General features: G+C 47.6%; 3 protein-coding genes and 1 long non-coding RNA gene across 7 annotated transcripts in view; 2 read left to right on the forward strand and 2 right to left on the reverse strand.

The window, feature by feature from the left end:
• The window catches only part of LOC130204759 (inactive dipeptidyl peptidase 10-like), a 13,689-nt gene extending 566 nt beyond the window's left edge, over positions 1-13,123 (forward strand). Inside the window, exons 2-26 of one of the 3 annotated variants that reach the window (XM_056431722.1) lie at positions 1,565-1,679; positions 1,779-1,874; positions 5,273-5,367; positions 5,927-6,001; positions 6,202-6,254; positions 6,347-6,428; positions 7,316-7,436; positions 7,944-8,098; positions 8,619-8,716; positions 8,805-8,928; positions 9,240-9,377; positions 9,446-9,537; positions 9,753-9,800; positions 9,881-9,999; positions 10,071-10,118; positions 10,188-10,286; positions 10,365-10,434; positions 10,524-10,652; positions 10,728-10,793; positions 11,033-11,087; positions 11,230-11,329; positions 11,565-11,623; positions 11,930-12,002; positions 12,078-12,151; positions 12,266-13,123. In XM_056431722.1, coding sequence (XP_056287697.1) covers positions 1,565-1,679; positions 1,779-1,874; positions 5,273-5,367; positions 5,927-6,001; positions 6,202-6,254; positions 6,347-6,428; positions 7,316-7,436; positions 7,944-8,098; positions 8,619-8,716; positions 8,805-8,928; positions 9,240-9,377; positions 9,446-9,537; positions 9,753-9,800; positions 9,881-9,999; positions 10,071-10,118; positions 10,188-10,286; positions 10,365-10,434; positions 10,524-10,652; positions 10,728-10,793; positions 11,033-11,087; positions 11,230-11,329; positions 11,565-11,623; positions 11,930-12,002; positions 12,078-12,151; positions 12,266-12,400 — 2,319 coding nt within the window. In that variant the 3' untranslated portion in view covers positions 12,401-13,123. Of the gene's footprint in view, positions 1-1,564; positions 1,680-1,778; positions 1,875-2,933; positions 5,110-5,272; positions 5,368-5,926; positions 6,002-6,187; positions 6,255-6,346; positions 6,467-7,315; positions 7,437-7,943; positions 8,099-8,618; positions 8,717-8,804; positions 8,929-9,239; positions 9,378-9,445; positions 9,538-9,752; positions 9,801-9,880; positions 10,000-10,070; positions 10,119-10,187; positions 10,287-10,364; positions 10,435-10,523; positions 10,653-10,727; positions 10,794-11,032; positions 11,088-11,229; positions 11,330-11,564; positions 11,624-11,929; positions 12,003-12,077; positions 12,152-12,265 lie in introns of those variants that run through there. The other 2 variants (XM_056431724.1, XM_056431723.1) reach the window with 2 other exon arrangements.
• A 618-nt stretch (positions 13,124-13,741) lies between these two features.
• On the reverse strand, positions 13,742-17,851 carry LOC130204760 (tubulin alpha-1C chain-like). The gene is made up of 4 exons (XM_056431725.1): positions 17,741-17,851; positions 15,691-15,913; positions 15,221-15,369; positions 13,742-15,144 (listed from the first exon to the last, which is right to left on the reverse strand). Exons 1-4 carry the CDS (start codon positions 17,741-17,743, stop codon positions 14,170-14,172), a joined length of 1,350 nt encoding a protein of 449 aa, XP_056287700.1. The 5' UTR covers positions 17,744-17,851; the 3' UTR covers positions 13,742-14,169.
• On the forward strand, positions 15,920-20,196 carry LOC130204761 (uncharacterized). 2 transcript variants are annotated; one of them, XR_008833784.1, is made up of 4 exons: positions 15,920-17,716; positions 17,877-18,006; positions 19,277-19,505; positions 20,064-20,196. It is a non-coding gene; the product is annotated as an uncharacterized LOC130204761 (long non-coding RNA). The 2 variants fall into 2 exon arrangements; XR_008833783.1 differs by lacking the exon at positions 20,064-20,196 and having other exon boundaries at positions 19,277-19,718.
• Positions 20,197-23,276: 3,080 nt separating this feature from the next.
• Positions 23,277-26,086, reverse strand: LOC130204536 (nuclear receptor subfamily 4 group A member 2-like). The gene is made up of 6 exons (XM_056431340.1): positions 25,277-26,086; positions 24,371-24,500; positions 24,138-24,295; positions 23,863-24,053; positions 23,598-23,776; positions 23,277-23,506 (listed from the first exon to the last, which is right to left on the reverse strand). The coding sequence occupies exons 1-6, from the start codon at positions 26,084-26,086 to the stop codon at positions 23,277-23,279; spliced, it is 1,698 nt and encodes a 565-aa protein (XP_056287315.1).
• Between the last annotated feature and the right edge of the window lie 1,138 nt (positions 26,087-27,224).

A 27,224-nucleotide genomic window follows, 5' to 3' on the forward strand; every position in this document is an offset into this window, starting at 1 on the left:
ATGGAAATCACATTTTAATTCTTTCAAACGGGCGTCAACAAAGCAACTATACGACATACAAAGAGTTCAAATAGAAGATGCATATACGTTTTTGTATTTTACTTTTATTTTGGTACAAATTATATTTATTTTCACATTTTTCGGCCTTTTAGCTTTAATTTATGTGTTTATTCTGGTCAAAAACCTGCCTGGGTTTCCTGACCAGAGTCCTCTTATTTCACTAGTCGATCCATTTCTGTGTCTTTATCCCGTAAACTCAATACACACACACACACACACACACACACACACACACTCTCAGCAGTGGGTAGAGCCTTCTTTGCACACCGCTGAGCCATCGACTGCTCTCTCAGAATTAGTTCAACATCTCGGAGCTAATTCTCCGCATGCTGGCTCTGTGTGTGTGTGTGTGTGTGTATATGTGTGTGTGTCTTCCTCACCCAATGGAACATGTGGTATAGATTGTTCTGAGCACATTTGTGCCGTTTTATCTTGATAATTATAATCCTCTAATACCAGTGAAGTGAGTACTCTACAGTAGTAGTATTACTCGTATTACTCGTATTAGTAGTATTACTCTTATTAGTAGTATTAGTGCAGTGTACTCGACTGTGTACATGATGTTCTTGAATAGTTTGTATCTTGGAAGCCAAAAGGATTCCGGCGGTTGTGCATATTAAAGTGATCTTTAATTTAAGAGCCATGCTAGCTGTTTCCCTCCGTTCCCAGTCTTTGTGCTAAGCTAACTAGCTACTAATGTGCAGCATTGGGGCCTCATCCGTCCTTCAGATTACATTCCTACCTCAAACCCACTTTTTTCGTCGTTATCTGACACCTTACTTGGCACACCTAGTCCGGTGTGTGTTGTTGCATATTGTGCATATAACATAACATTTTAAATCCAATAACATTCTCCCGCGGCCAACGTCTTTAAAGACATGACCCCCGTTCTGTGTTTTTATTTCTCGAGAAGTCAGAAGAGGCCAATGTTAAAACCCTTGAGATGTGAGCGTGCGTCTCGTCCCTCCGGCTCCTGTGATGTCTCACTCTGTCTCTTTCTGGAGCGCTGAAGAAGAATGGTGAATGAAACGCCGCGCGACAGATACCGATTACAGCTCCCGAGAACGCGGGGGTTGAATTAAAAGCTCTCCTTACATCATTTTCCTCTTTAAAAAGAAAAGAAGTCTGCATGTAACTTTAATCTCTAAGATTTAGACTCTTCTTGGTGGTTTAATAATAGAATATCGCCTCTTTTCGTATTCCAGAGACATTAAAGGACTCGTAGTTTTAAGAACTTTAATTCTTCCAGAAAATCGAAGTCGCCTTTTATTCCACTTTCTTTCTTCGCCACTGGTTTTATAATCGGACGTACATTTTTATAAATAATACGCAGGATGTTGTTTCCGGGGAGGAGAAGCAATACAGGATTACGGTAATCTGTCAACAAAGAAAATTAATTCAAATAAAACAAGGAACATATAGACTATGCATTGTCATGATTTAATCCTGCATATGATCGCACCAACACCTGCTTTGTTGTTTTTCTGTGTGTGTGTGTCTGCAGGAGTTTGTGGACGTCAGCCCCACACAGAGGAACTGGAAGGGCATCGCCATCTCTCTGCTGGTGATCGTGGCGGTCTGCTCGCTCATCACCATGGCGGTGGTCGTGCTCACGCCCGGTATGCTCTGTGTGTGTGTTTGTGAGAGTGTGTGTGTGTTCTCCAGGGACGAAGCGGTTGAGAATAGATTTGACTTTGAGTTCCCTGTCCTCCCCCCAGCCGAGGTCCCCGGCGGCGGCCAGTCCAGGCTGACGATGGCGGATCTGCACAAGCCGGAGTTCACGGTCCACGACCCCGAGGCCGCGTGGATCAGCGGTGAGTACCGAGACAAAGGGGGAGGAGCCAAATGGTGCAGCCTGTTGTCTAACATCTCGGTTTTAGCCGCAGTGCATTCTGGGTGATCAGTCAGTTGAGCAGCGAGCATTTTGTCGCCTGTGAAATCAACTTTTTAATTCACCAGAAACACAACATTCACCATTGCTCTCCATTGTTCTCTATTCTCCATTGTTCCCCATTGTTCTCTATTGCTCTCCATTGTTCTCTATTATCTATTGTTCTCCATTGTTGACCATTGCTCTCCATTGCTCCCCATTGTTCCCCATTGTTCTCTATTGCTCTCCATTGTTCCCCATTGTTCTCTATTGTTCCCCATTGTTCTCCATTGCTCTCCATTGTTCTCTCCGACAGTCTTGCTCTTAACCAATGAGGAGAAGTTGTATTAAAGGCGTATTAAAGGCGCTGTGCGGAGCGCCTGAGGCTGGCCGGTGTTGTGGCTCGGGGAGCTGAGGGCCGCGTGGCTTTGTGATGCAACAGTGTGGCCCGGCGACGCCGTCTGAGGGACACTGTTCGGGTCGTTGTGCTCTTTTGTCGAGGGACCACAGCCGGTCAGTGTGAATGTGTCGGGTCGGACGGCTGGTCTGAGATCAGTGGCTTCAACGCCTTCGGCTCTCGTTCCTCACTGAGAACAGACGGACACGCGTCATTTCAACTCACGCCCACTGACGTGTGAGTTCAATAAGAAGAGAGTTTGCAATTCATAATAAGTGCATTTAATTAATCTAATTAAATCACAAATTAGTAAAACTTGACAAATAAAAAAATATTTAATCAAAATAAATCAGAGTAAATATTTGTCGCATTTAATTAAATCAGATAGGTATAACATATTAGATGTTTGTCGTTCAGTATTTCGTGGACAATGAAAAGTCTTTCAGCCCTCAGGATATATTTTATTTATTTGACTCTGTTGTTTACGGCTCCACCGACGCTGACCTGCACATTCACACAGATGGCCTCACAGTAGACGAGCAGAGCCTCCGCGTCGTGTCCGTCCTCCCACCTCGGGGTAAACATATTAAATATACAACAAATATAATAAAAGCAGCAACTACAACAACAGTGCTTATTGGTGTGCGACGGTCACAGGAAATAAAAGTTGACTGTGTGCTCATTGCATCTCCGCTCCACAGCGAGGCCTTCACTCCGGTCGAGCGGGACATTAAACCCCGTGAGTCAACTCACAGCTCCAGAGAGTTGTCGTTCTCGTCTCCTCCACTTGAGTCCTCCGACCTTTGCCCTCCCCGATCTTCCTCCACGTCGCCAACGGCTCATTACACCTCTTCTTCACGCCTTACATAAGATGAAGGTGTCGATGGATCTGTGGCCCCCGGGGGCTTTATTCTGTCCCCCCGGCGCGAGAAGGCGTCGTTCCTCCTCCTCCTCGTCCAAATGTGGAGAATCTCGACGGTGAGAGACGGATTGTGTTTACGATGAAGGCAGAAAGAGAACAGGAGGAGCTGGACATTCACAGCCACGGTGTAGCTTTAAGGATCATTTAGGGGAGATGACGATTGAATATATATATATATATATACACCTCTTTGTGGGAGGGACGGTGAGAGATGGTCTTCCTTCTCTGGGTCTGAACGACCTGCTGCGTCCTTCACCTCCACTGGGAGGAAACACGAGGACTCACTGTGGCCTGTGGCTCCTCATTAAGGCTCCGATTGGGACGACCCCCATCACACACACACGTATGTTTAAGTGTGCTTGTGAAAACCGTATTCCTACCCTTAAAAGCGGGGACACACCCATCTCTGCTTCCTGAGGCGTCGTCTTTGAACTCATGGTGCGGCTCGTGTGTTTTCGCTGCTTGCCGTGTGAATCAGGAGCTTCTGAGACGACCGGATCGATAAATCATTAACTGTATATAATGTTCGCTCGCCGATAGCTGCAGGCTTACATCACCCGGGAGAATAAGAAGTTGTGCGGGAGCACAATAATTAATGTTTCGACCCAACGGGGTCACCCGTCCCATTAGTACCTGCTTTTATTGAGATTGATGAAGAAGTTGGGAGATTACCGGGCCGCCGTGCAGCGTGGTGTAAATCTAACGCGGGCCGGGCGGCGGGAGCCCGCGAGGAGACGAGACGTGGGTCTGGATTTACCGCCGGGCCTCGTGGAGGGAATTCAAACACGTCTGTGATGGAAATCTCCCCCGACGACCCCCGACTCGTTTCCTCTGCTCCTGCATCCGACTGGCGTCCAGAGCTGCGAAGGCAAAGCACGAGAGGCGAGAGAAGCTCGGGGTCACGAACACTCGACGAAGGGTTTGAACGTGAGACTGAAGCCGGATGTCGTGCAGATGAACCCGTTAAAGGCATTAAATCTACCATAAACTCATATTTCTAGAGAAGAAGAGCGTCTCTTCACAGGATGTCCTGTGGTTCGCAGCATATGTTTAGATAACGACAATTATTTTAATATTTATGGGTGTTTTGTTATTCTGAAATAAGGTTTGTATTGAACAGAAGCAGATTTTAAGATATATATTTTTTTACGATATAACATGTCAGTAAATATCCCACTCGGGAATTCTGAAGCTTTTATTTTCTTAAAAAAGGCCTTTAAGTATCATAAACGTTGTGTATGTCAGCATGAAGCCTCCTTGTTTCCTGACCTGCTCCCGTTTGTTTTATTTTGTTATACAAACACAACACTTCCTGTTTCGGTTTCAAAATAAAAGCTCTGGCACGTTCAGTGGACAGAATCCCGTCATGTTTTTTTTATTGTGACCATGTTTGCACTTGTCTGAGGAACAATAACACTCCAGATCCAGACCTGCAGGCTGTTAAATAGAGCCATTAAAAATTGATATACGTATTAAATTAAAGAGATGGAAACAGACGTGAACACCAGCTTTTATTTGACACCTAGGAAGACAAATATCAACACTCTGCAGGAGCATGAAACGTCCTGGTGCAGCTTCTTATTCACGCTCCTCAGCGTTATGGATGCAACGCGGACTTTGAACCAGACACACATATTGTAGATGTTCCCGTATTCACAAGGTCACAGTGAATTATTCATGGTCCTGCTGTATTCCTGATGTCTAGGGAAACAGAGCGTGTTTATTTCAGCTTCTTACATAAGTGTGTGTGTGTGTGTGTGTCCAATCAGAACGCGGATGAGTGCTTCACGCTGCTCCTCCACAAACGAGGTTACAGCTATAGCAGCGACCCGCACGAGTAAAATACACGAATTACATGAGGTCAGATCAGCTCGTCTGAAACATCCCACATGAATACCTGTTTACGTGTTTATGAATACCTGTTTACGTGTTGATGAAGCCGTGTTTACGTGTTTATGAATACCTGTTTACGTGTTTATGAATCCGTGTTTCCGTGTTCTTGAATCCGTGTTTGCTCCCTCAGGTTCGGAGGTGGTGTACAGGAACCGCGACGGCCACGTCATCAAGTTCAACTTCGCGTCCAACGAGACGGAAGTCATTCTGACCAACAGCACGTTTGTACGTTGTTTTAATAAAATCATTTTTTAAGCTTTTCTGTTATTCATAATATTATTATTGTGTTTATTACTTTATAATTTGTTGCATTAAAGCAGTACATTTAAGGTTTGAAATATTATGCTCGTCCGCCTTCCTTTTACACAATCGCAAAGCTTGTTAAAAGTGGGACACATTTATTATTATCATTTATTTAAGAACCTAAAATACTGTGTTTGCTTGTGGCCCATAAAGTATCGCCCACCTCGTCCTCTTAATGAATGTCAACACCCTCCTGTGGATACCTGGTGGTTTTATGGCCTTTTTAGTTGCTAAAACATTTCCCCTTCCCGCTGACTTTTATGTCGTTGTCATGGCGATGGCAGCTGGAAGCATGAACAATGCTCGCTGACACAAAATAAAGCCATTCCAACCCGTCGCATACAAATCACTTCACGTGGAGATTCACTTTCTCTCATGTCTTCTTCTTCTTGGACTTGCATATCCGTTCAGGTGTTATTTACTTTGTTGCTCTCCGGTTTATTTGTGTAACTTTGTCGATGTCACTGTTGTGTTTGGCTAGGTGGCGTTCAAGGTGGTGAAGTTCTCGCTCTCTGCAGACCTGAAGTTTGCTCTCTTCGCTTACGACGTCAAACGGGTGAGTTTCACATTTAAATGCCTTTAAAGTATCTCCCAATGCTTCATACGTCGAGAAGATTCACAACCTCACCAAAAAGTCGATATTAGAAAACAACAAAAAATCAGACAAAAGATTTCTACATGCAAGACTCGAAAGTTATTTTATTGTTATTATTCTTTTTTTATTTTATTTATTGAAGTGAAGAACTCTCGTTGCAGATGTACAGATACTCGTACACGGCGTCCTACATCGTGTACAACATCTACACCAGGTGAGCCGCGCGCTCCCCCCCCCCCCGGATCCAGACGCTGTGTTACTGTGTTTAAGTGTGTGTGTGTGTGTGTATGTGTTGCATAACAACAGGGAGGTCTGGGAGCTCAACCCGCCCGAGGTTCACAACGCGGTGCTGCAGCACGCATCCTGGGGACGGCAAGGACAACAGCTGGTACTCTTCTTCTTCTTCTTCTTCTTCTTCTTCTGTCTGTGAGTCTGTCTGTCAATCACACACAGGACTTTCACTCAAGCGACCTCTGTTCCTCTCTGCTCTTTCCTCTCTCCTCATCCCTCTCTCCTCTTTCCTCTCTCCTCATCCCTCTCTCCTCTTTCCTCTCTCCTCATCCCTCTCTGCTCTTTCCTCTCTCCTCATCCCTCTCTCCTCCTTCCTCTCTCCTTATCCCTCTCCTCTTTCCTCTCTCCTTATCCCTCTCTCCTCTTTCCTCTCTCCTCATCCCTCTCTCCTCTTTCCTCTCTCCTCATCCCTCTCTCCTCTTTCCTCTCTCCTCTTCCCCTCTCCTTCCCCTCTCCTTATCCCTCTCTCCTCTTTCCTCTCTCATCATCCCTCTCTCCTCATCCCTCTCTGCTCTTTCCTCTCTCCTTATCCCTCTCTCCTCTTTCCTCTCTCCTTATCCCTCTCTCCTCTTTCCTCTCTCCTCATCCCTCTCTGCTCTTTCCTCTCTCCTTATCCCTCTCTCCTCTTTCCTCTCTCCTCATCCCTCTCTGCTCATCCCTCTTATGATGAATGTTTCACTTGAAGCCGAGTGGCTGCAGGTGAAGTTCCAACATGGCCGCGCCGTGTGACTCATGTGTATTCAGAGCAGAGCGGGGGTGGGGGGGGGGGGGGTGTACATAACGCCTCAGGATGGTGGGGAGCTGCTGGCTGATCCTGTTTGTGTTTGCAAAATGCAAATATTAAAACACAGGAGGAAGAACAAACACGGCCGCGTGAGCTGAAAGAGATTTGATATGAAGCTCATCAGAGAGGAATCAACGAGGAAACACCTGACGGAATAATGAAATGTGATGTCATCAACATCTCCTCCTCTTTCTGAGCAGCTCTACGTCTTTGAGAACAACATCTTCTACCAGTCGGACGTGAAGAGCAACTCTCTGAGAATCACGTCCTCCGGGGCCGAGGGGGTCGTGTTCAACGGGCTGGCCGACTGGCTGTACGAAGGTGTGTGTGTGTGTGTGTGAAATGTACTTTCTTCAAATATATAAAAAGTTTAGTTCTGTGCAATTACTCATATGTACTTCTTTAAACTCATATTCGATGTATATGCTCTAAATTAGCATTGAAATGTATTTAAAGAAAAAAATTAAAACCTAACAATTTTTTTGTAATTAGTAAGTCAACTTATTCATGCTTTTATTATTATATATACATTGTATATACATATATACATACACCAAAAATATACTTGTTATGTATAATTAATATATCTTTTAATATATCAATTGTATACTATAATCACATTGTAAATATATTAATATTGTGATTATAGTATACCAAAAATAATCTCAAGTATGTTAAGATTAAATATACTTTTCATACTTATTTGAATAAATGTTGCGTAATTTTATTTCACCAATAAAAATGGGGAACCTGGTGGTTTTCCCTCAAATTAACTGTTGCAGTAATAATACAATAATGTTGTTTGTGTGTTGTTGTTGTTGTCGTCAGAGGAGGTCCTGCGCTCTCACCTGGCTCACTGGTGGTCACCTGACGGCGAGCGTCTGGCCTTCCTCACCATCAACGACTCGCTGGTGCCCAACATGCTGCTGCCCCAGTTCACCGGCCACAGCTACCCCCGAGGGCTGCAGTACCCCTACCCCACGGTGGGCCTGCTGCAAGGCATTGTGGGAAATGTGGTCCAGACGTGGGACGTTGGAGAGAGAAAACACTTCACTTAGTTTTGGGTTTTCTGTTTATTCTTATTTGTTAAACCATTTTACAGCCGAGGGGATTAGGATTATTTATTTTTTAATTTAAGGGGTCTCAATTATTTCCTTTTCTATTTTAGTTAAATGAAGACGGTTCCAATTAATTTGGGTATAAATACTGTTTTTTTGTCTTTTCAAAAGAGACAAATTGTATCCATTTAAACCGTCCCAATTTATATCTTACGTCTCCCAGAAGAGTTCAAAGCAAAAAAAATGAAGAAATGGATTCAGAAATGTAATTAAACTTTAACCTGTGAAGAACGGAGAGGAGAATAAGAAAGAGATTAATATAATCTGTGAGAGCAGAACCCCGTTACTGTGCTCAGAGGATTAAAAACATTATAATCTTTATATTCAGAGGGCGGAGCTTCTTCAACTTATTATTTAATAACTTATTTAAGAATTTCTCCTTCAGGCCGGCCAAAAAAACCCCGTGGTCAAGTTGTCGGTGGTCAACCTGTTCGGAGCGACACACACGCAAGAGCTGCAGCCTCCGGACCAGCTCCGGCTCAGGTGACACACACACACACACTCTCACACACACACACACACACACACACACACACACACACACACGGTGACCATCCCCCCCCTGGTGCAGGGACCTCTACGTCACCATGGTGAAGTGGATCAGTAACACTCACCTGGCGGTGCGCTGGCTCAACCGGCCCCAGAATGCATCACTGCTGACGGTATGCGACGCCACCATCGGAGTCTGTCAGCAGGTGGGTGTTTCCAACGACAACAACAACAACCACAACAAGCTCACATCCGTCATACAATCAAAGTTAATTTCATTTTCTCCCGTTTATTCAGAGACACAGAGAGTCTTCAGAGACGTGGCTCACCATGTGTGTGTGTGTGTGTGTGTGTGTGTGTGTGTGTGTGTGTGTGTGTGTGTGTGTGTGTGTGTGTGTGTGTGTGTGTGTGTGTGTGTGTGTGTGTGTGTGTGTGTGTGTGTGTGTGTGTGTGTGTGTGTGTGTGTGTGTGTGTGTGTGTGTGTGTGTGTGTGTGTGTGTGTGTGTGCGCGCATCAGAACCCCTTCACCCATGCGTCTCCTCTCCAGAACCAGGACCCGTGGTTCTCTAAGGACCGGAGCCGGTTCTTCGTGTCTCTGCCCGTGAGACAAGGCGGTCACGGAGACTTCCGGCACCTCGCCATGTTCTCCAGGAAGGTAACCACGGCAACCAGAGCGGCGCGCCCACAGCGCCCCGGGCGTCTCACCTCCATCTTCTGTTTCAGCTGCGGAGCGACGAGGACGAGGTCCGCCACCTGACGTCCGGCGACTGGGAGGTGACGAAGATCGCAGCGTACGACGAAAACAACCAGATCGTGTACGTTGTTTAAATAAAATAAAAACTAAAGCGGTAACCGTCTCATAGTACCGTGTCCCCCCCACTTCAAACTTTACCCAGAAGCCTCGTCTGTATCCTGATGAAAGCAGTTTCATAAACCTCTTGTTGGCTAATGCCACGACATCATGTTGTTTCTGATTGATCATGCACGACCTCTGACCTCTGACCTCTTGCTCTTCTTTCCCTCCTCACAGATACTTCCTGAGCACCGAGGACGGCGCACATCAAAGAAACCTCTACAGGTAAAAACACCTTCATGTTCGTCTCTCTTCTGGTTTCCTCCGCTGAATGTGATGCACGTTTCCTCCTCCTCGTCCTCCAGCGTGTCCACCCTCGGCTTGTTTCCACGGCGATGCCTCACCTGCGGGCTGAAGGACGGCTGCTCGTTCTACGACGCCGACGTGGACCCCGAGGCGCAGCACGCCGTCCTGCACTGCAGAGGTCAGAGGTCAAAGGTCGGAGGTCGGAGGATGTTTGATGTGGGTTCATCTGACAGTGTCTTCCCTCCTCAGGTCCCGGGGTTCCAGCCGTGCTGCTGCTGAGTTTAGGCGACGTGGACTGTGAGTCCACTTCGTCCTCTTCTTTTATGTGTGTGTGTGTGTGTAATCATGACTTTCTTCATCTATCAGCGTATTTCATCCTGGAGAACAACCTCCCTCTGAGGGCGGCGCTGGACACCAAGAGAAGGACTCGCACGGACATCAGGATGATCAGCAACGACGACTTTGGTGTGTGTGTCTGTGTGTCTCAGTGTGTGTGTGTCTGTGTGTGTGTGTGTCCTCCAGCTAACGTCTCTCCTCCTCTAGATCTTCCTCTGAAGATCATCTTCCCTCCAGGCTTCTCTGAGTCTTTCCTCTACGGCCTCCTCCTCGTCGTGTGAGCCTTTATTACATTTACACGTTTTAATATTCACTCCTGCATCGCGCTGACGCTCCTCTACCTCCTCCTCCTCCTCCTCCTCCCAGCGCTGGCGCTCCGGGCGGCCAGGAGGTGACGGAGGAGTTCAGGCTGGACTGGGACTCGGTGCTGGCGGGCTCGGACCAGGTCATCGTGGCCCGGCTGGACGGCAGAGGGTCAGGGTTCAGAGGTCAAAGGTACGGGACGGCCACCCGGCACTCGGCACGCAGCAGGGTTCATATGTATTGTTAAGATTCCCTCCTCCTCCTCAGGGTCCGGCAGCAGGTCCACCGGAGGCTGGGTGTGGTGGAGGCGGAGGACCAGGCGGCGGCTCTGCGGTGAGTCCGGTCTGCTGTGAGGAGGTGCTGCTCCTCCTGGAGGAGGAGCACAGGCTGCATCGTCATGTTCTCCTTCAATCCTCTTTGAAGTTTTAGTTCATGGTTACAGGACCTTTGAACTTCTTCTAACCCGGGAGGGGCTCATTGTCAGGAAAACAATTATATTTTTGAGTTTTGCGCTCTTCAGGTTCTTCGCCCTGTGACCTTTGACCTCTGACCTGTGTGCTCGTGTTCCTCAGGTACCTGACGACGCTGCCCTTCATCGACCGCACGCGGGTGGGCGTCTACGGAGAGGTGCGTCTTTAGGTTCCTCAGGTTCTTTAGAATCTTTATTTTCTTCAGGTTCTTAAGGTTCCTCAGATTCTTCAGATTCTTCAGGTTATTCCAGTTCTTCATGTTCTCCGTTCTCGGTTCTCCGTTCTCGGTTCTCTGACAGGACTACGGAGGCTTCCTGGTGCTGACCATGCTGAAGGCGCCCGGGCAGCTGATTGGCTGTGCAGCGGCTCGGACTCCCGTCACCGATTGGCTCGTGTACGGTGAGCTCCTTCAACTCATTGTGACGGCGTGGAGGCGGGCGTTACTTCTCTGTGCTGCGCGGTGCATTGTGGGTAATGTGACTTTAGTTATCCTCCGGTTCTGCTTTCGGGAATTCAGACTTATTGAGTTTTATTTTAGGATGAAAAGTGAGACGTGCTTTTATATAAATATGTTAAATTATATATATATTTATTTAAATATATTTATATCACTCTGCAACCTTTTCTTTTCTAGCGTCTGCGTTTTCGGAGCGATACCTCGGATCACCTTCAACTGAGGAGAACTCGTACCAGGTGAGAGGGTGAGAGAGGGAGAGAGAGAGAGACAGAGCGAGAGGACGGGTTATTAAACATTTTCTGAAGCTCTTCTTTCTGCACGATGAATACGAGGTTACACAAAGTTAGCGTAGCTTAGCACAAAGACTGGAAACGGGGGGAAACAGCTAGCGTGGCGCCAACAGGAGACTCAATCTTCTCCTGTAACTCAGCGAGAAAGAGAGAATATTTCTACATTTTTTTAAATGTCAAACCATTCCCGGTGATAGTTTAACATTTGAGGATGATTTAAAACATATATATATGTGTGTGTGTGTCTTCCAGGTGTCCAGCGTGCTGAGCAACATGAACGCTCTGCAGGGAGGAACTCTGTTCCTGGCCCACGGCACGGCGGACGGTACGCCGGCTCTCCAGCGTCCTCTCCTCTGAAATGAGCTGATTTAATGAACCGTGCGTTTTGATTGGTCCACAGCGAATGTTCACTTCCAGCACTCGGCGGAGCTCATCAAGCACCTGATAAAGATCGGAGCCAACTACACCATGCAGGTGAGGAAGAGCCCCGGGGAGGAGGAGCCACTGGGAGGAGGAGCGACGGGGAGGTCGCTCTGTGAAAAGAGTGTTTGAAGACGAGGCTGATGGTTCTTCTTCTCTCGTGGTCAGATCTACCCAGACGAGGGCCACTTCCTGTCCGCGGGCAGCCGCACCCAGCTGACCTCCTCCCTGATTGGTTACTTCAGAGCGTGTCTGCTCGGTGCCTCGGCGCCACTGGACCGGCACCAACGGGGCGACGAGTGAGAGGCCGGCGCCGCTTACTGCTGCCGGACCGGGGAGGGTGTGTGTGTGTGTGTGTGTGTTTTATACCTGTCGCACAACGAACAAGCTTCTCCTCAACATACCGACTGGAGTAGAATGAAGTATCAGGCTGCAGAGAGGTCGGCGTAGAGGTCGTTCAGAGAGGTCAGCGTAGAGGTCGTAAAGAGAGGTCAGCATAGAGGTCGGCGTAGAGGTCGTTCAGAGGTCGGCGGAGCGAGGGAAATGTAAATGTTTAGTTTAAAGGTCTATAAAGTGTGGAGGATGTTCAGAGGAGTGTAAGTGAGCCAACTCTCTCTGAAGCGTGACAGTCTTATTATAAACTTTATGCTATTTTCATGCCTAATCATGTGGGATGAAGTAAAATAATTCATATTCATGCCTAAAATATATATATATAATATACATCTATTTTGTATATATTCAGAGAGAGATCAAGTGTTGTATATTTTTATTTATGTGTATGAATGTGTTTACGCTTAAATTAGATTTACTTCTGTTTTACTGCAGTCGCTTCATGAGGTTGTCGGTTTATTTTATTTTAACGTGATTTTTAAGACGTCGCTCGTCAGTTCTCTCGTGTCCGTCGGAGATAATTTTTTATACTTTAAAAACCGCTCGCCGCTCCGTGTAAATCCCCGGCTAACACAATGTAACCACACACGTTTTGTTCTGTAAACTTGTTAATTAAAATGCTCTCCGGGTGAATTATAGCGTGTTTATAATTATTTTAATTATTGAGAGGAATATTCACGTCTGGAGTTACATATCCATAAAATGAAATGTTTACAAACTACTATGACACAAGGAAAAACATCTGTTAATCTCAAATTATCATAACCCTTCCCCCCTTGCATTGGCTAATGGTTGCCATGCCGACGTATTTCGGTAGCCGTGGTTACCGCTGCTCTCAGCTGGTGATGTACCGACGTCCTCCGGGTCGAGCTGCTGTTTTCATATTACACAACAGTGAGTTCACCTCTGAAGCTCCGCCTCCTTTCTAAAAGGTTTCAAGTAAAGACAGGAAACTCCTCATAATGAGTCTGTCTCTTTGTGGTCATGTGTCTAGCAGCACCAATCAAACTTATTTAACTGGCAGGATCAGGTCAGCGTTGTGCATTCAGCTCCCTCAGTGGTTTTAAGTCCCATTAGCTTTCAGTAATGCGACACCGCCCCCTGGTGGTGAAACATCAGCAGCGCAACCTAGTGCAAAACAGTCTACGGTAAAACTGAATATAAAAGTTATATATATTTTTAAACTACTCATGATTCTATAGGTTGGTTTTTGAAGGCTCCAGCTGAAGAAAGTCACGTGACAGAAGGCAGTAGTTGTTGAGGTTTATTTATTCATAATCAAGCTGGCATCAGCACCACAATTAAAGATTTGCTCATTTTTCCATCTTTACATAATCGTAAAAATAAATATTTGGGTTTTTTGTGCAGTTTGTTGAACACAATCGTTAGCAGACAAGCAGCAGCAAGGGTGACGAATCAAATCAAGACAGACGGTAATCTTGGGAGTCGAGAAGTTGGTCTCACAGCTTTATTTAGAAAAGGATGCAAAAGGCACAGAGTCACTTTTGAAACCGAACACCAGGACGAGCTCCGCGGTAAAATTATTATTCTACACGCGTTGGTGACGGCACATTGACACCTGGCATGCTTCTGGATATCCTAAATAATAAACTGTTGGATTGAGAGAACTTTTTTTACCCTTTCTTTAAAACAGCGCTACTTGTAAACGATTCATTTTTTTAATACTCCTCCCCCTCTTCGTCTTCTTCGAACGAGTCCATGCCGACCTCCTCGTAATCCTTCTCCAGGGCGGCCATGTCCTCTCTGGCCTCTGAGAACTCCCCCTCCTCCATCCCCTCCCCCACGTACCAGTGGACGAAGGCCCGCTTGGCGTACATCAGGTCGAACTTGTGGTCCAGGCGGGCCCAGGCCTCGGCGATGGCGGTGGTGTTGCTCAGCATGCACACGGCCCGCTGCACCTTGGCCAGGTCTCCTCCGGGCACCACGGTGGGGGGCTGGTAGTTGATGCCCACCTTGAAGCCGGTGGGGCACCAGTCCACAAACTGGATGCTGCGCTTGGTTTTGATGTTGCTGATGGCCGAGTTGACGTCTTTGGGCACCACGTCTCCGCGGTACAGCAGGCAGCACGCCATGTACTTCCCGTGGCGGGGGTCGCACTTCACCATCTGGTTGGCGGGCTCGAAGCAGGCGTTGGTGATCTCAGCCACGGTGATCTGCTCGTGGTAGGCCCGCTCGGCGGAGATGACCGGGGCGTAGGTGGCCAGAGGGAAGTGGATACGAGGGTAGGGCACCAGGTTGGTCTGGAACTCCGTCAGGTCCACGTTCAGGGCGCCGTCGAAGCGCAGGGAGGCGGTGATGGAGGACACGATCTGGCTGATGAGCCGGTTGAGGTTGGTGTACGAGGGGCGCTCGATGTCCAGGTTCCTGCAGCAGATGTCGTAGATGGCCTCGTTGTCCACCATGAAGGCGCAGTCGGAGTGCTCCAGGGTGGTGTGGGTGGTCAGGATGGAGTTGTAGGGCTCCACCACGGCCGTGGAGATCTGCGGCGCCGGGTAGATGGCGAACTCCAGCTTGGACTTCTTGCCGAAGTCGACGGAGAGACGCTCCATCAGGAGGGAGGTGAAGCCGGAGCCGGTTCCTCCTCCGAAGGAGTGGAAGATGAGGAACCCTTGGAGCCCCGTGCACTGGTCCGACTGGGTGAGGAAAGGTAGACGTTAAAGATCTTTTCAAAACGGACTTAAAAGACCCAAAGATTCTCTTTTCTCGTACCAGTTTGCGGATCCTGTCGAGGACGTTGTCGATGTGCTCCTTCCCGATGGTGTAGTGACCGCGGGCGTAGTTGTTGGCAGCGTCCTCCTTGCCTGAGATCAGCTGCTCGGGGTGGAACAGCTGGCGGTACAAGCCCGTGCGAACCTCGTCTGAAGAGAAGAGGAAACGGAAGGTTAAATGAAAGTTCTGATCTCTTCAAAGATTTGTTAAAATATAGTTCTATATTTTAGTAATGTATTAATATCCACATAGTTTAAGTTGTGGATTGGTCTGACGGGGATAAATAAAGTTAAAGTGGACTTTGTGAACTATAGCATTTGTTAGAACCACTTTGAAGGAGAGAGCGCCTTCGAGCTCCGATTGGCCGATTCAAACAGAAGTGGGCGTGGCCAAAAGCAAACTCGCCTGCCTATTCGCCGACTCGAAAATGAACTTTGTCCCAGATTCTCTTCGACTAAACAGCGACTCACCGATCACAGTGGGCTCCAGGTCCACGAAGATAGCTCTGGGGACGTACTTCCCGTTGCCGGTCTCGCTGAAGAAGGTGGTGAAGGAGTCGTCGTAGCCCCCCCGCGGCTTTTCGCTGGGCATCTGGCCGTCGGGCTGGATGCCGTGCTCCAGGCAGTACAGCTCCCAGCAGGTGTTGCCCATCTGGACTCCGGCCTGGCCGATGTGGATAGAGATACACTCTCGCTGGAGGAGGAACAACAGATATTGAAAAAGTATTCACACATATTCAAGTGAGGCAATTCTGCCCGGCAACTCAAGTCACGACTTATTAACACGTTCCTGTCGGTTCCCACAGGAGCCGGAGAGAGCCTCCACGCCCTTCACAAGTATCTCTAGTAGATTACGTGGGAGGAGGAAACGAGTTTGGCCGCATCTGTTGGGAGATTTGTCTCGAGGAGAGACGCTCGTCCCGTGATGAAGAAGAGTAAACATGTCTAACACTCTGTGGTGAAACATGGAGCAGCAGCTGAGCTCTGACCTTCAGAGAACTAGCATGCACCATTTATTAGAATCAGTTACATATCAGTGACCTACTTCCATTCACATTATGTTTAAAAGTATAAAACTAGTGCAACTAAAGAGGGCGGAAATAAAGAGTGAGTCATAATCAACCAATTTCATATCGGATGAGCGTATGAATGGAGTCATTGTGACGCCCATTTCCTGAACCGACGCCACAGAAACTAAAGTTAGTCAACCGCATCCGACTATTATTTTAATTGGCGCGATGTCACACGTGATGATGCCATGCGTCACGATGTGAAGGCCGATACGGGATATGATATAATATTCTGTCTGATCCGTTTATCCTGGAGCTTGTTGTCTTACGGTAAATAAATGGCTGAGCAGCCAATTACTGCAGGGAGCAGCCCACGTGACCTCAGTGCCCACGTGACCCTTCAGGGGGCGAAGCAACACTTTCTAAAGTTTCCTTGTGGGCTTTTGTTTTGCTGGACTCCCCTCCCCCTTGAAGCAGCTCGTGATGAGGGAGGGGGGAGCAGGGGAGCTGCCAACTACGGCGATGCTATTTTGAGAGCCGCTCCACCCACGTCTGTTCAACTGCGCATTAAAATGACGCAGGATTAAAAAAAGAACGCAGACTGCGACACACACAAAAAAAAAAAACTTTATACACCTCTCCCCCATTTCCCCCCCCCCCTGAACCAGACAACTGCGGCGCACGGGATGTGAGAAATGGGCGTGGCCGGGACGCAACATTGTCGCCCGCAGAACGCTACACTGTTGCAATGGCGGCGGTGACGACACATTTCCTGTTTGTCCTGAAACTCCGTCAGAGCCGAGGAAGGGGCCTAAAGCAGCGCACAGCCAACACAGGAGCCCCCCCCCCCATAAGTTAAACCCCTAGACCCATGTCGTGTGGCATGTTGAGCGACATGTTCACGTCGAGGCTCAAATGGGCGAATCAGTTGGGGAACCAGACTCTTCTGGTCCTGGACTCTCAGTTTACTGATTAAAGTTTCATGTTTAAACGTGACCAGGCCTCTCCCGATTATGTTAAAATAATAATAAAGTTGAAGTCAAAGCCAGCTCGAGGCCTGCCGCAGGAATGCAGCAGCAGCTTACGGCCCGATGGCGCACACGGGCAGAAATAGAAACGTAAAGACACGCGCGGCCTCCGGGAGCCACATCAGCATTCCCCAAAGAGCCGGGGCACAAGCACGCCCTGCTGACAGGCGCGCGCATATGGAAACGCTTAACCTCTCCTCAGCCTGCCAACGCAACGACCGTTAACTTATAACACTTTTTTTTAAATTAGGTGTTTAAAAAGTGCTGGATTAGTAGTGAAACGTGGCCCCCGCCGCAGGTCGAGGCCCCTCGAGGAGAAACCAGAGGGCGCAAACAAATTTAAGCTTTGTTTTTTTGGAGGGAAAGTACGCAGAGGCAACAGGAGGACGACGAATCCTGCGACACACTGCGGTTCTCACGGAATCGTGCGCGCGCGGCTTTCTTTTCGTGCGCGAACCCGTGAGTAGCGGCATTAATACTCACCATGTTTATGTTGTTCTGATTGTCCTTTAAGAAAGCGAAATGTTAAACTCGCAGGCTCTCACAGGCACCTATAATGAGATCTCTGTGAATAAAGTCCAGTTTGAGAGTGACGCACGAGCCTTTATACCCACTGCAGAGGACGCAGGCGGAAGAGGAGGAGCCGCCAACAGCTGTCGCTTCCGGTTGGACCCTTTCAGAGTAAAAGGAACGCTGACGTTGAAGAGGGAGAAGAATTTCGTTTTTACTTACTTTTAAAAGCATTTGACGTAAGTATAAAATAGTTAATGAGAATAAAGGACACGACGCATCATTACAGATATTTTACTTAATATATTTACTTACTTAAATACAATACATACATTTTTATAAAGTGTAGATATTTTCCAAAGTATAGATGTCATGTTTTCTAAATGTTTCTTAAGTAAATATTTGCATCAAGTGAAGTACAATATTTCTCTCTTAAATGTAGTAAAGTACTCGAGTAATTGTACTTTAATTGCGGCTGTGCACAACAGTAGCCTGATTCAGCTACAACAACAATAATAATACACGACAATAATACAATAAACTACTCTTTATACTTCTTGTCACCAGGAAGGGCGGATCCACCAAAATGACAGGTGCATTATGGGAAATGTAGGAATGAAGGAATTCGCCTTTTTTTAAACGCAAATCAACTGGACTGCAAATAGATATATTAATGTAGAAATATTCATAAATCAAACAGAAGGAAAACAGATTTTTCAATATGTTTTTTTTTTATATCTGAGAGAATAAAGAATAAAGTATTTATATTGTTGAGGTCGTTGATCTGAAGCGGTAATGCAGGTTTAAGCCACTAGATGGAGTGCTCATCACTATGATGTTGTGCCCACGCTGCTGTCTGTAGTTTGGGTCTTTTTAAAGGAGCAGGTCACAACTTCAGCTTCAGATTAAAGCACCTCAACTCTTCTCTGACAACTTTATTATAACCCAGAGGGAAATTAGTTGTTCTTTCCCAACTGGATAGTCACAGGAACACACTGAAGATGATGCACAGCGACATCAGTCAAGGGCATAAAGACAGCATGAGAGAACATTCAATACATATACCTGAAAAAATACTCACACAAAACACAAGCAGATCCTGTCTGCCAGTATATTAAAGCATTTACTCAATTATATCTTATATATTCCCTATTTTAGTGAGTCCCAGTCTGTTATAAGTGTGTTTTTTATCTCCAGCTGCTGTCGAGGTTTTGTTCACATTGTGAGTCATAACATCCAAATGGTGTTGTTTAATTTTTGATTTCACATCTAATCTTTCTCCAATCCGTGCGACCAGCAAAACGCTGAATAGATGAATATCAGGTGTTAAAAATGTGAGTCCAGATGTGTGTTTTCATTATTCTCAGTGGGATTAAACACCTCCACTGTGAGGCTTTGCCACGTTGGGTAAAAGGGAAGAAAAGATGCAGCATTCTGGGGTTTTTCCACCCACACAAATGTTGATTTATTGTGTTTGCGGGCGCCGCCTGTCCATCAAACTCTTTACAGGAACCCAGAGCTGATCCAGGAGCCCTCAGAGGCCCGAGCCCATCGCACCGGGCCCTCGCCTCTCAACGTGAACGTCCTCGTAATCCTCAAACAGACCCCTGAGTCCTCCTGCAGCCCTCATCCCCTCAACCGCTCTCTCCTCTTCAAACACTCCCCACAGCATCTATTTTTTGGGGAGATGAGTCGGATAACGGAGCTCCACGGATTACTTTTCTTTTCCATCTCCCAGGTGAAGCTGTTTCTTTTCTCTCCTCCTGGCACTCTGGCAGCTTTTTTGAATTTCGAGCTATTCTTGAATGTGACGAGGACACTTTGTGCTGCAGAAAAAACAAAGGTCTCCATCTTGAGTTATTTGGTGAGGCCGTGCATTTGTAAGAACAAATAAAGACACTCTAGGTCATACAGATTTCATATATTCCACCGCTGCAATATAATCACGATATTCTTTTAATTTTATTTTATTTTATTGCAGGGAAAAAGATATCACAGCAGTTTATATATATAAAAAAATAAAAATGTATTTTATTTTTTGTATATATATATACATATATATATATATATATATATATACAAATATATATATTTACAAAAAGAAAAAGATAGATAGGAATTTAATTGATATCCGCCCAACAATGTGATTTAATATTTCTCATTTAAACGTGTATATAAATGTGTGTTCTCACTATTTATGACATTTAATTTATTTTGTGCAGCATTGTTTGACTTCATCTCTGGAAGCAACATCATGCACTTCCACATTAAAATGGTTTTACGGTTATCGTTTCAGAAGAGTTGCGGCACACCACCGGCAGAGGGCGCTGTGGCGCTCAGAGATAACTGAAGCAGACAGAATTCCCGCGACAGAGAAGGAGAAAGTTTCTGATTGAATCACAAGTTCTGCATCGAAGCTCCAGAAATAACCAAACCCTCCGGGGTCAGATGAAGCAGCGCCCTCCCGCGTGGTAGGTGTACCACGTGTTAGTCACGTGTTGTGTAAATACAGCTTGTTTACTCTTTAAAGTCCCACATATGAGGAGTTTTGGGAGGAACTCACATGTTGGTGAGGCCTGTCCCACGCAGGTGTTTGAGGATGCAGCTCACGGGTTTCTCCAGATGTTCTCATGCATACAGAGGTACAAAAATGAGATGTGTCCGTCTCCCCGAGCCCCTGAAGCTCTGCTCAAACACCACGACACAAACACCACGAGCACACAGACCTGCCGGATCAATACTATGATCAGAAGTCTTGTGGTGCATAACCAAGTTTTTAAAATACCTGAAATATAAATGTATTGACTAAAGATGTGCATATACACACCTAGAAAAGCGTGCATTCATGCAAAGCGTCATATTCTGTTTGTTCCCTATTTTATTAATTTAAATGTGTTTTTATTGGATGCTTTGCTCGTTGAATTTAATTCAGCTGGAGATGTTTTGATGCCTCCGGCGGGAGCTGATCATCTTCATCCCAAAAAACTGTAAACACTAAAGTCAGATTACGTGCACGAGACACCTCCAGCACAACTTTGCATCTCCCAGTAGAAAAAGACGAAGCTGCAAATCCCTTCTTCACAGGCGGAGGCGTCTCTGGACGCGGCCGGCTCGCTGAAGAGCGACGCTCCGGCTGTGTGTGTGCACGTGCTCTAGTCTCAGGGAAGTAATCCAACGCCTTGATTCAAGTGCTCAGGCCGCTATTAGCCGTTAGCACAGAATGCTAATTTCACTGAGACTCCCTGAAGGACCCCCACACACACACTCAGAAATAAGAAGAAAATCTAATCCCTTCCAATTAGTGTCTGTTGTTGTTCTCCACGACGTGGAGGAAGAGTTTCCGAGTGGACCCTTCACCCCGAATAAATCTGTCTCCATGCGACACTCGCTTCGTAAACACACCTCAGAGTCCGGATGGAAGAGGGCCCGTTTGCATGAGCTTCTATTCACGAGAAGAGATCAATAAAATGTCATTACGTGTGACTGCCGGCAGATTTATAATCGAAACCCGCGACGATTGAAGCGCCTGATCGGTAATCTGTAATAATCTGTGATGGATTCCATGTCGAAGGGACCCTGAACCCCCCTCTGAGCTCTGGGTCTCTGGGCTGGAGGTGATAAGGGTGAAGCGCTATTGAAGCTGGATGGATGCAGAGATCAAAGGCGGCGGCCACAGCCTCAGAAATAAATAATAAAATCCGACAAAGTCAAAAGTATAAAAATCCAGCCTGAGGGGCCGGAGGCTCCAGGAACCCCAAACAACCTGTTGCTGGGGCCCGTTGGGGCTTCTTCAGGGGCTCATTGGCTCCTGATCAATTATAGTGTTCTATTTGTGCCATATGCAATAGAATATAGGGACTTTATTTCATAATATAGTGACTCCCCTGCAGCCTCCTCGTGAAGGAACAAGTGCAGAGCGTTTATCACGGCATGATCTCTTCTCTTTACAATTTAATGTCTCATAGTTTTTATAGGAGTCGATAACTTTGCACATTTACCCAATAAATGCAGGAAAGTGAAAACATATGTGCACGTTTAAGTTTATGTTGTAATGAAGAATTTAAACTCTCAATTATCACATTTGTTATGAATATTTGACATTTAAAAGAAAATGTGTGGAAGTAAATAATACAAAAGTAATAAAGCATGAAAAATATACTTCAAGTAAAAAGTAGAAAAGCATTATCAGCAAAATGTACTTAAAGTACTCAATATACATAATATATATACAATATACATAATGACCAATGTCAGAATCATATATTTATATCTATATCTATAGTCTTGTAATATCCACCCCTATGATGCTGTAGTGCTGGATCATATCTGGTATTGTATATATATATATATATATACATATGGATCATATCTGGTATTGTAGTATATATATATATATACATATATATGTAAATATATATATATATACACATATGGATCATATCTGGTATTGTAGTGAACTCTCCTGTCAATCATCACCATTATAAGAATAAATTGGACGTTTCTCCGATGCCTATCGATCGGTTCTCTCTCAGCAGGTCACGTATTGATCGGTGGTGTATTGATCCGGGGAGGTTAGAACCTCTCTGGGATCATCGCCTCCTTCTGCTCACGTGCAGAAGAACGTCCAATCAGTTCTTCACATCGAAGACGAGCAAATTACACCGGACGATCCTGCTGATTTCATTTGTTCTGTTCATAAAGAATCCTGATTTAAGGATCGTCACACAGAACACTGGTTTACGGACGGAGGATAGGAAGAAGAGGGAGGAGAGGAAGAAGAGGAAGGAGAGGATGAAGAGGAAGGACAGGAAGAAGAGGAAGGAGAGGATGAAGAGGAAAGACTGGAAGAAGAGGAAGGACAGGAAGAAGAGGGAGAGAAAAGAGAGGAAGAACGGGTGGGCTGCAGCCACACACAAACACACACTGACACACACACACACACACACTGACACACAGGTCGGTGATGTATGAAATCTGTCATGACTGAAAGGCCTTGTGAGATATTGAGGGTTGACCTTTGACCTTGACACACTCTATCTATATATCTATTATATTTTTAAATGTCATGATCTTGAACCATTAAGTAATCGATATTTATATTTTATACATTTGACTGTAAAATAATAATAATTGTCCTAAAATAGGAAATGTATGCCAGGAAACAAATGTTATGAATAATGATTTTTTTGTAATTTTTAAAAAGTGTCAAAGGTTTTTATTGATATTCCTTTTTCGAATAAAAAAACAAAAAACTTTAAAAACAAACTAACAGCAACAACAGTGATTTCTTTATTTATTAAAACATGAACAATGACAACAACCTGCGATGGAGTCTACTCCATATTAATATTATATATAATAATAATAATAATATGTCATGAAAAACCAAAACACGATGGAAACATCTCGTATCAAAGTGTAAAACGGGTCCGATGTAATACTCTAGCCTCGGTCTATTGAAAAAGAAAATAAGACGTAATAAATAAAGAATCTGCCCCCCCCCCCCCCCCTAGAAGGGCAGCGTGTCCAGGAACAGCTTGTCGATGGCGGCGGGCGGCGGCACCAGGTCCTCCAGCTTCAGGTAGAAGATCCTCTGCAGGCCCTGCAGGCTCAGCGCACGCAGCTCCCGCAGCGTCTCCAGGGCCCGGCGGTCCGACAGCCCGGCGGCGCCCTGCAGGCAGCGCGCCACGCTGCTCTGCAGCTCCTCCACCCGCTGCTGCTCCTTCAGCCCGTGGCGCTCTGCGGGTGAAAAACACCGTCACCGCGTAGCTTTGGAGAAAAAGTCGTGAAAGGAGCGACAGTGTGTGTGTGTGTGTGGGCGGCGTCTCACCGGTGACCAGCGCCAGCGTGCAGACGCAGGAGAAGGTGGACACGTCCAGGTCCATGCGGCGCAGGCCGGCGCAGAAAGCCACGATGCCGTCGATCCACTCGCCGAAGCCCCGCAGGCACTGGAGCCGGTGCCACACCGAGCCGTCGCAGAACACCAGCTTCCCGTCCTCCGGGTTGGACCTGGAGCGGGTTTAGTACTTGAGCGTGAGCTCAGAGACGGTGACACACACACACGCACACACACACACACACACACGCTCTGTTACCTGTACGACAGGCGCAGGACAAAGAGCTCCAGGAAGGCCGAGTAGAAGAGGAGGTCCTGGTCGTGTTTGGGCAGCGCCGTGAAGCCCGGGACCTTCTGGGCCCAGCCTCGGATCACCTCCATGGACCGGGTCAAGAGGTCGTAGAACTGACGCACGTGCTGGACGTCGTCCACCGCCGGACTCTCCTTGAGCTGCTGGGGGAAGAAGGAGAACACCAGTTGCAGCTCCGCGACGCCTTTTAGAAACGTGCACCTGCACCCCCCCCCCCCGCTCACCTTGAAGTCGTCGAGGCGAGAAGGAGGCGGGTCGGACTCGGCGTGCGCCCTAACGAGCGCGCTCAGCAGGGCGCCGGCGGGAGGCGGCGAGTCCGCGGGGGCTTTGGGTTTGGAGGGCAGGCGACCCCGGCGACCTTTCAGGCCGGCCGTCCTCACCACTGGGGGAGAGAACCAGGAGAGGCGTTCAGGCGTCAGGCGGAGGCACGGCGTGTTTTAAAACATCCGAGCTTTACCTTCTTTGACCATTCCCACAACGAGGCACTTCTGGAAGCGGCAGTACTGACATCGGTTCCTCCTGCGTTTGTCCACCGGGCAGCTCCTGGCCGCCAGACACACGTACTTGGCATTCTTTTGGACCGTGCGCTGAACGGAGGAAGAAAAAAATGTTTTAGAACAAATGAAACGCCTGCAGCTCGGAGCCTGAAGGTGAGGTCTGTTTTATTGTGAGCCTCATTCCCATCTGGAAACACGCCTCAGAGGCTCTTAATGAGATCTCCATTTGTTCAGCATTGAACCCACGGACCTGCCCCTTGACCCCGAGCAGCATCTCTAAACATGAAGACCGCGTGGCTCTGTTGGACCCACAGCGGCGTTAACGGGTCCTCACATGGAACCAGAGGACTCCTCAAGGTCATCTGATCTGCTGCAGGGGAGCTTTGTCTTTTCTTTTTTTATCTCAAGACTCATTTCTTTGTGTCCAGCCTGAAGTACAAAGCCGTGAGTCGTCCTTTGGCAAATGAGCCGTAGCCCTCTGGCTCCTGAGGGCCATCGGAGGCGCGCGAGGCATTCAGCAGGCGGACCGGGCAGTCTGGGTAAATACCGGGTCGTGACCGTTCATAATTTGGAGAATCGCCCCGCGGGAATCTTCCTCAAAGAGGAGACGACGGGAGGGTTTTATATTTTCTATTCACGGCACGTCGGTGGCCATTTTAATACCGGACATTTGGCCCTAACGCGCGTGTCAAGAGATCAGAACGTGCGCCTGAAGCTCAATGTGCAGTTTAGGAGTCCAGTCAGGGCTTTACTAGAGAGACACGTGAAGCATCCGGCTCAACAGGTTGCAGCGACACCTGCATAATGCAGACTGCTCCTCTAAGCACGTCTCAGAGTGTAAACCGTGTTGTTCAGAGAGCACACACCTTGAAGAAGCCCTTGCAGCCCTCGCAGGTGCGCACTCCGTAGTGCTGGCACGCGGCGTTGTCCCCGCACACCGCGCACAGCCCCTCGGTGCTCAGCGGCCCTCGGCTCGGGCCACTCGAGGTCTGGTAGTCCATAAAGTGGTGGCCGTGGGCGAACTGCAGCGGGTGGGGAAAGCCCACTGCGGGCTGCTTTCCGTGGGAAGCGGAGCCCAAAGCCCCGGGGCCGTCCAGCTGCTGGTTCACGGACACGTGGAGCGAGCCGTCGAGCTTCACCCGGCAGGTGGACGCGCTCTCGCTCCCGTGTTTGAGGGAAAACAGCGAGAATCTGGAGAACGCGTTTTTCCGGTGCGCCGCCGCCAAATAGTCTTGTCTGAAACTGTACAGAGAGCCGGAGTCCTCCCATAGGTGTCCCGGGGGAGTTTGGAAGTTGGAGGCGAGGGGGGTGTGCGGCGACGGGGACCGGTAATAGTACACGGAGCCCGGGGAGGAGAGCAGCTCGTCGGACGGGTGATGCTGATTGGGCTGATAGCGCGGACACCCGTGTGCATCCTCCACCTTTACGCACGGGAGCTCCCCCTGCGCCGGCATTTGGAAGAGGCACGGGGGCTTCGCGTCGTAGCCGGCGCCGTAAGTGTCCCCCAAGGGGCCAAAGCTGCTGGGAGCCGACGTGGCGGCCGAGATCTCGCTGTTGGTGAGGTCCATGCTGAACTTGACGAACTCCGGGGTGAGGAAGTCGCAGCCGCCGACGCCCTGAGAGGCCGGGCTGGCTCCTTGGGGAGAGGAGGCGCACTGGGTCTGGACGCACGGCATGGCCCTGCACATGTGGACACGATGCAGTCAAACGGAGACAGAGTGCACGCTGTAGCGCGGGTGTCCGATATTAAACACTTTAAAATCTTTGTAATTAAAATGTCAAATAGAGACAAACTGGCAGAAATGTCCACTTAAAAGGCAACTAATGTTTTTCTTAAATCATATTTAAACGACCTGAACGTCGTTTGAACAACAATATGAAACCCACATGCATAAAGAACTGTCTTTATTACCTTAAAACAAGTTGAGGCGGTCTGATTTGCCAGAGGAGGTTATTTTCTCACGAGAATTTGTCTGAAACAAACAAACAAAAAACATCAGAAAATCACTTGCACGGTTTCCACTGCCATGCATGATTGAGTTCTTCATCCATGAGTGGAGACACATGAGATCATACCTCAGAGCTGCGTGCCGTGCAGGAGGACAGAGACCAGTAATCCCATCTCTGCTCGCTGATCTCTGCAGAGGGAATGACGGTTCGCTTCTCCCGTCCTGCGTTCTGCTGGCGGCCACACCGACAATGTGCTTTTTGTTTACGCGCCCTTGTGCCAAACCCATATTACGCACGAGCCACAGAGGGGTGGGGGCGAGGAGGGAGGGAGGGCGGGAGGGCGGGGGGGCACATGAAGTTCATGTAATTCAGAAATAATTCGTGCACTTTCCTTTCAGTGTGCATCCCGCGGCCAATAATGACATTCATTGTGATTTGTGTAATTCATACCAAACCTATCGGGCTTCTGCACAAAGCCTTTCATGGGCAGTGACTGGGAGTCCGATTAAAAGTCTTTAAAGACAAGGACCATCTTCATCAACTGTTTATGGTTTATTGAGCATCTTGTTTCATCTTGAAACATGTAGCATAAGACACAGTGTATAAACTGTCAGTCTGTATTCGTGTGTCGCGCCTCCTGTGCTGCTGCGCTGGAAAGAACCCTCATCTTTATTATTATCCCGGAGGAGGAGGACGAGGGGAAGACGAGCGTTGTGCAATCTTTACCCTTCACGCTACGTCACCGGCGCGGCTCCGCCTCCTCTCCGACGCCATTGGACGAGCGTAGCCGAGCGCCGCGTTCTGATTGGCTCTCCGGGGTGTCGCTCGAGGCGGCTCCGCTTCCTGGTTGCCGCTGTCAAAACA

This window comes from Pseudoliparis swirei, chromosome 14 (assembly GCF_029220125.1).
Source record: "Pseudoliparis swirei isolate HS2019 ecotype Mariana Trench chromosome 14, NWPU_hadal_v1, whole genome shotgun sequence".
Classification (NCBI taxonomy): Eukaryota; Metazoa; Chordata; class Actinopteri; order Perciformes; family Liparidae; genus Pseudoliparis; species Pseudoliparis swirei.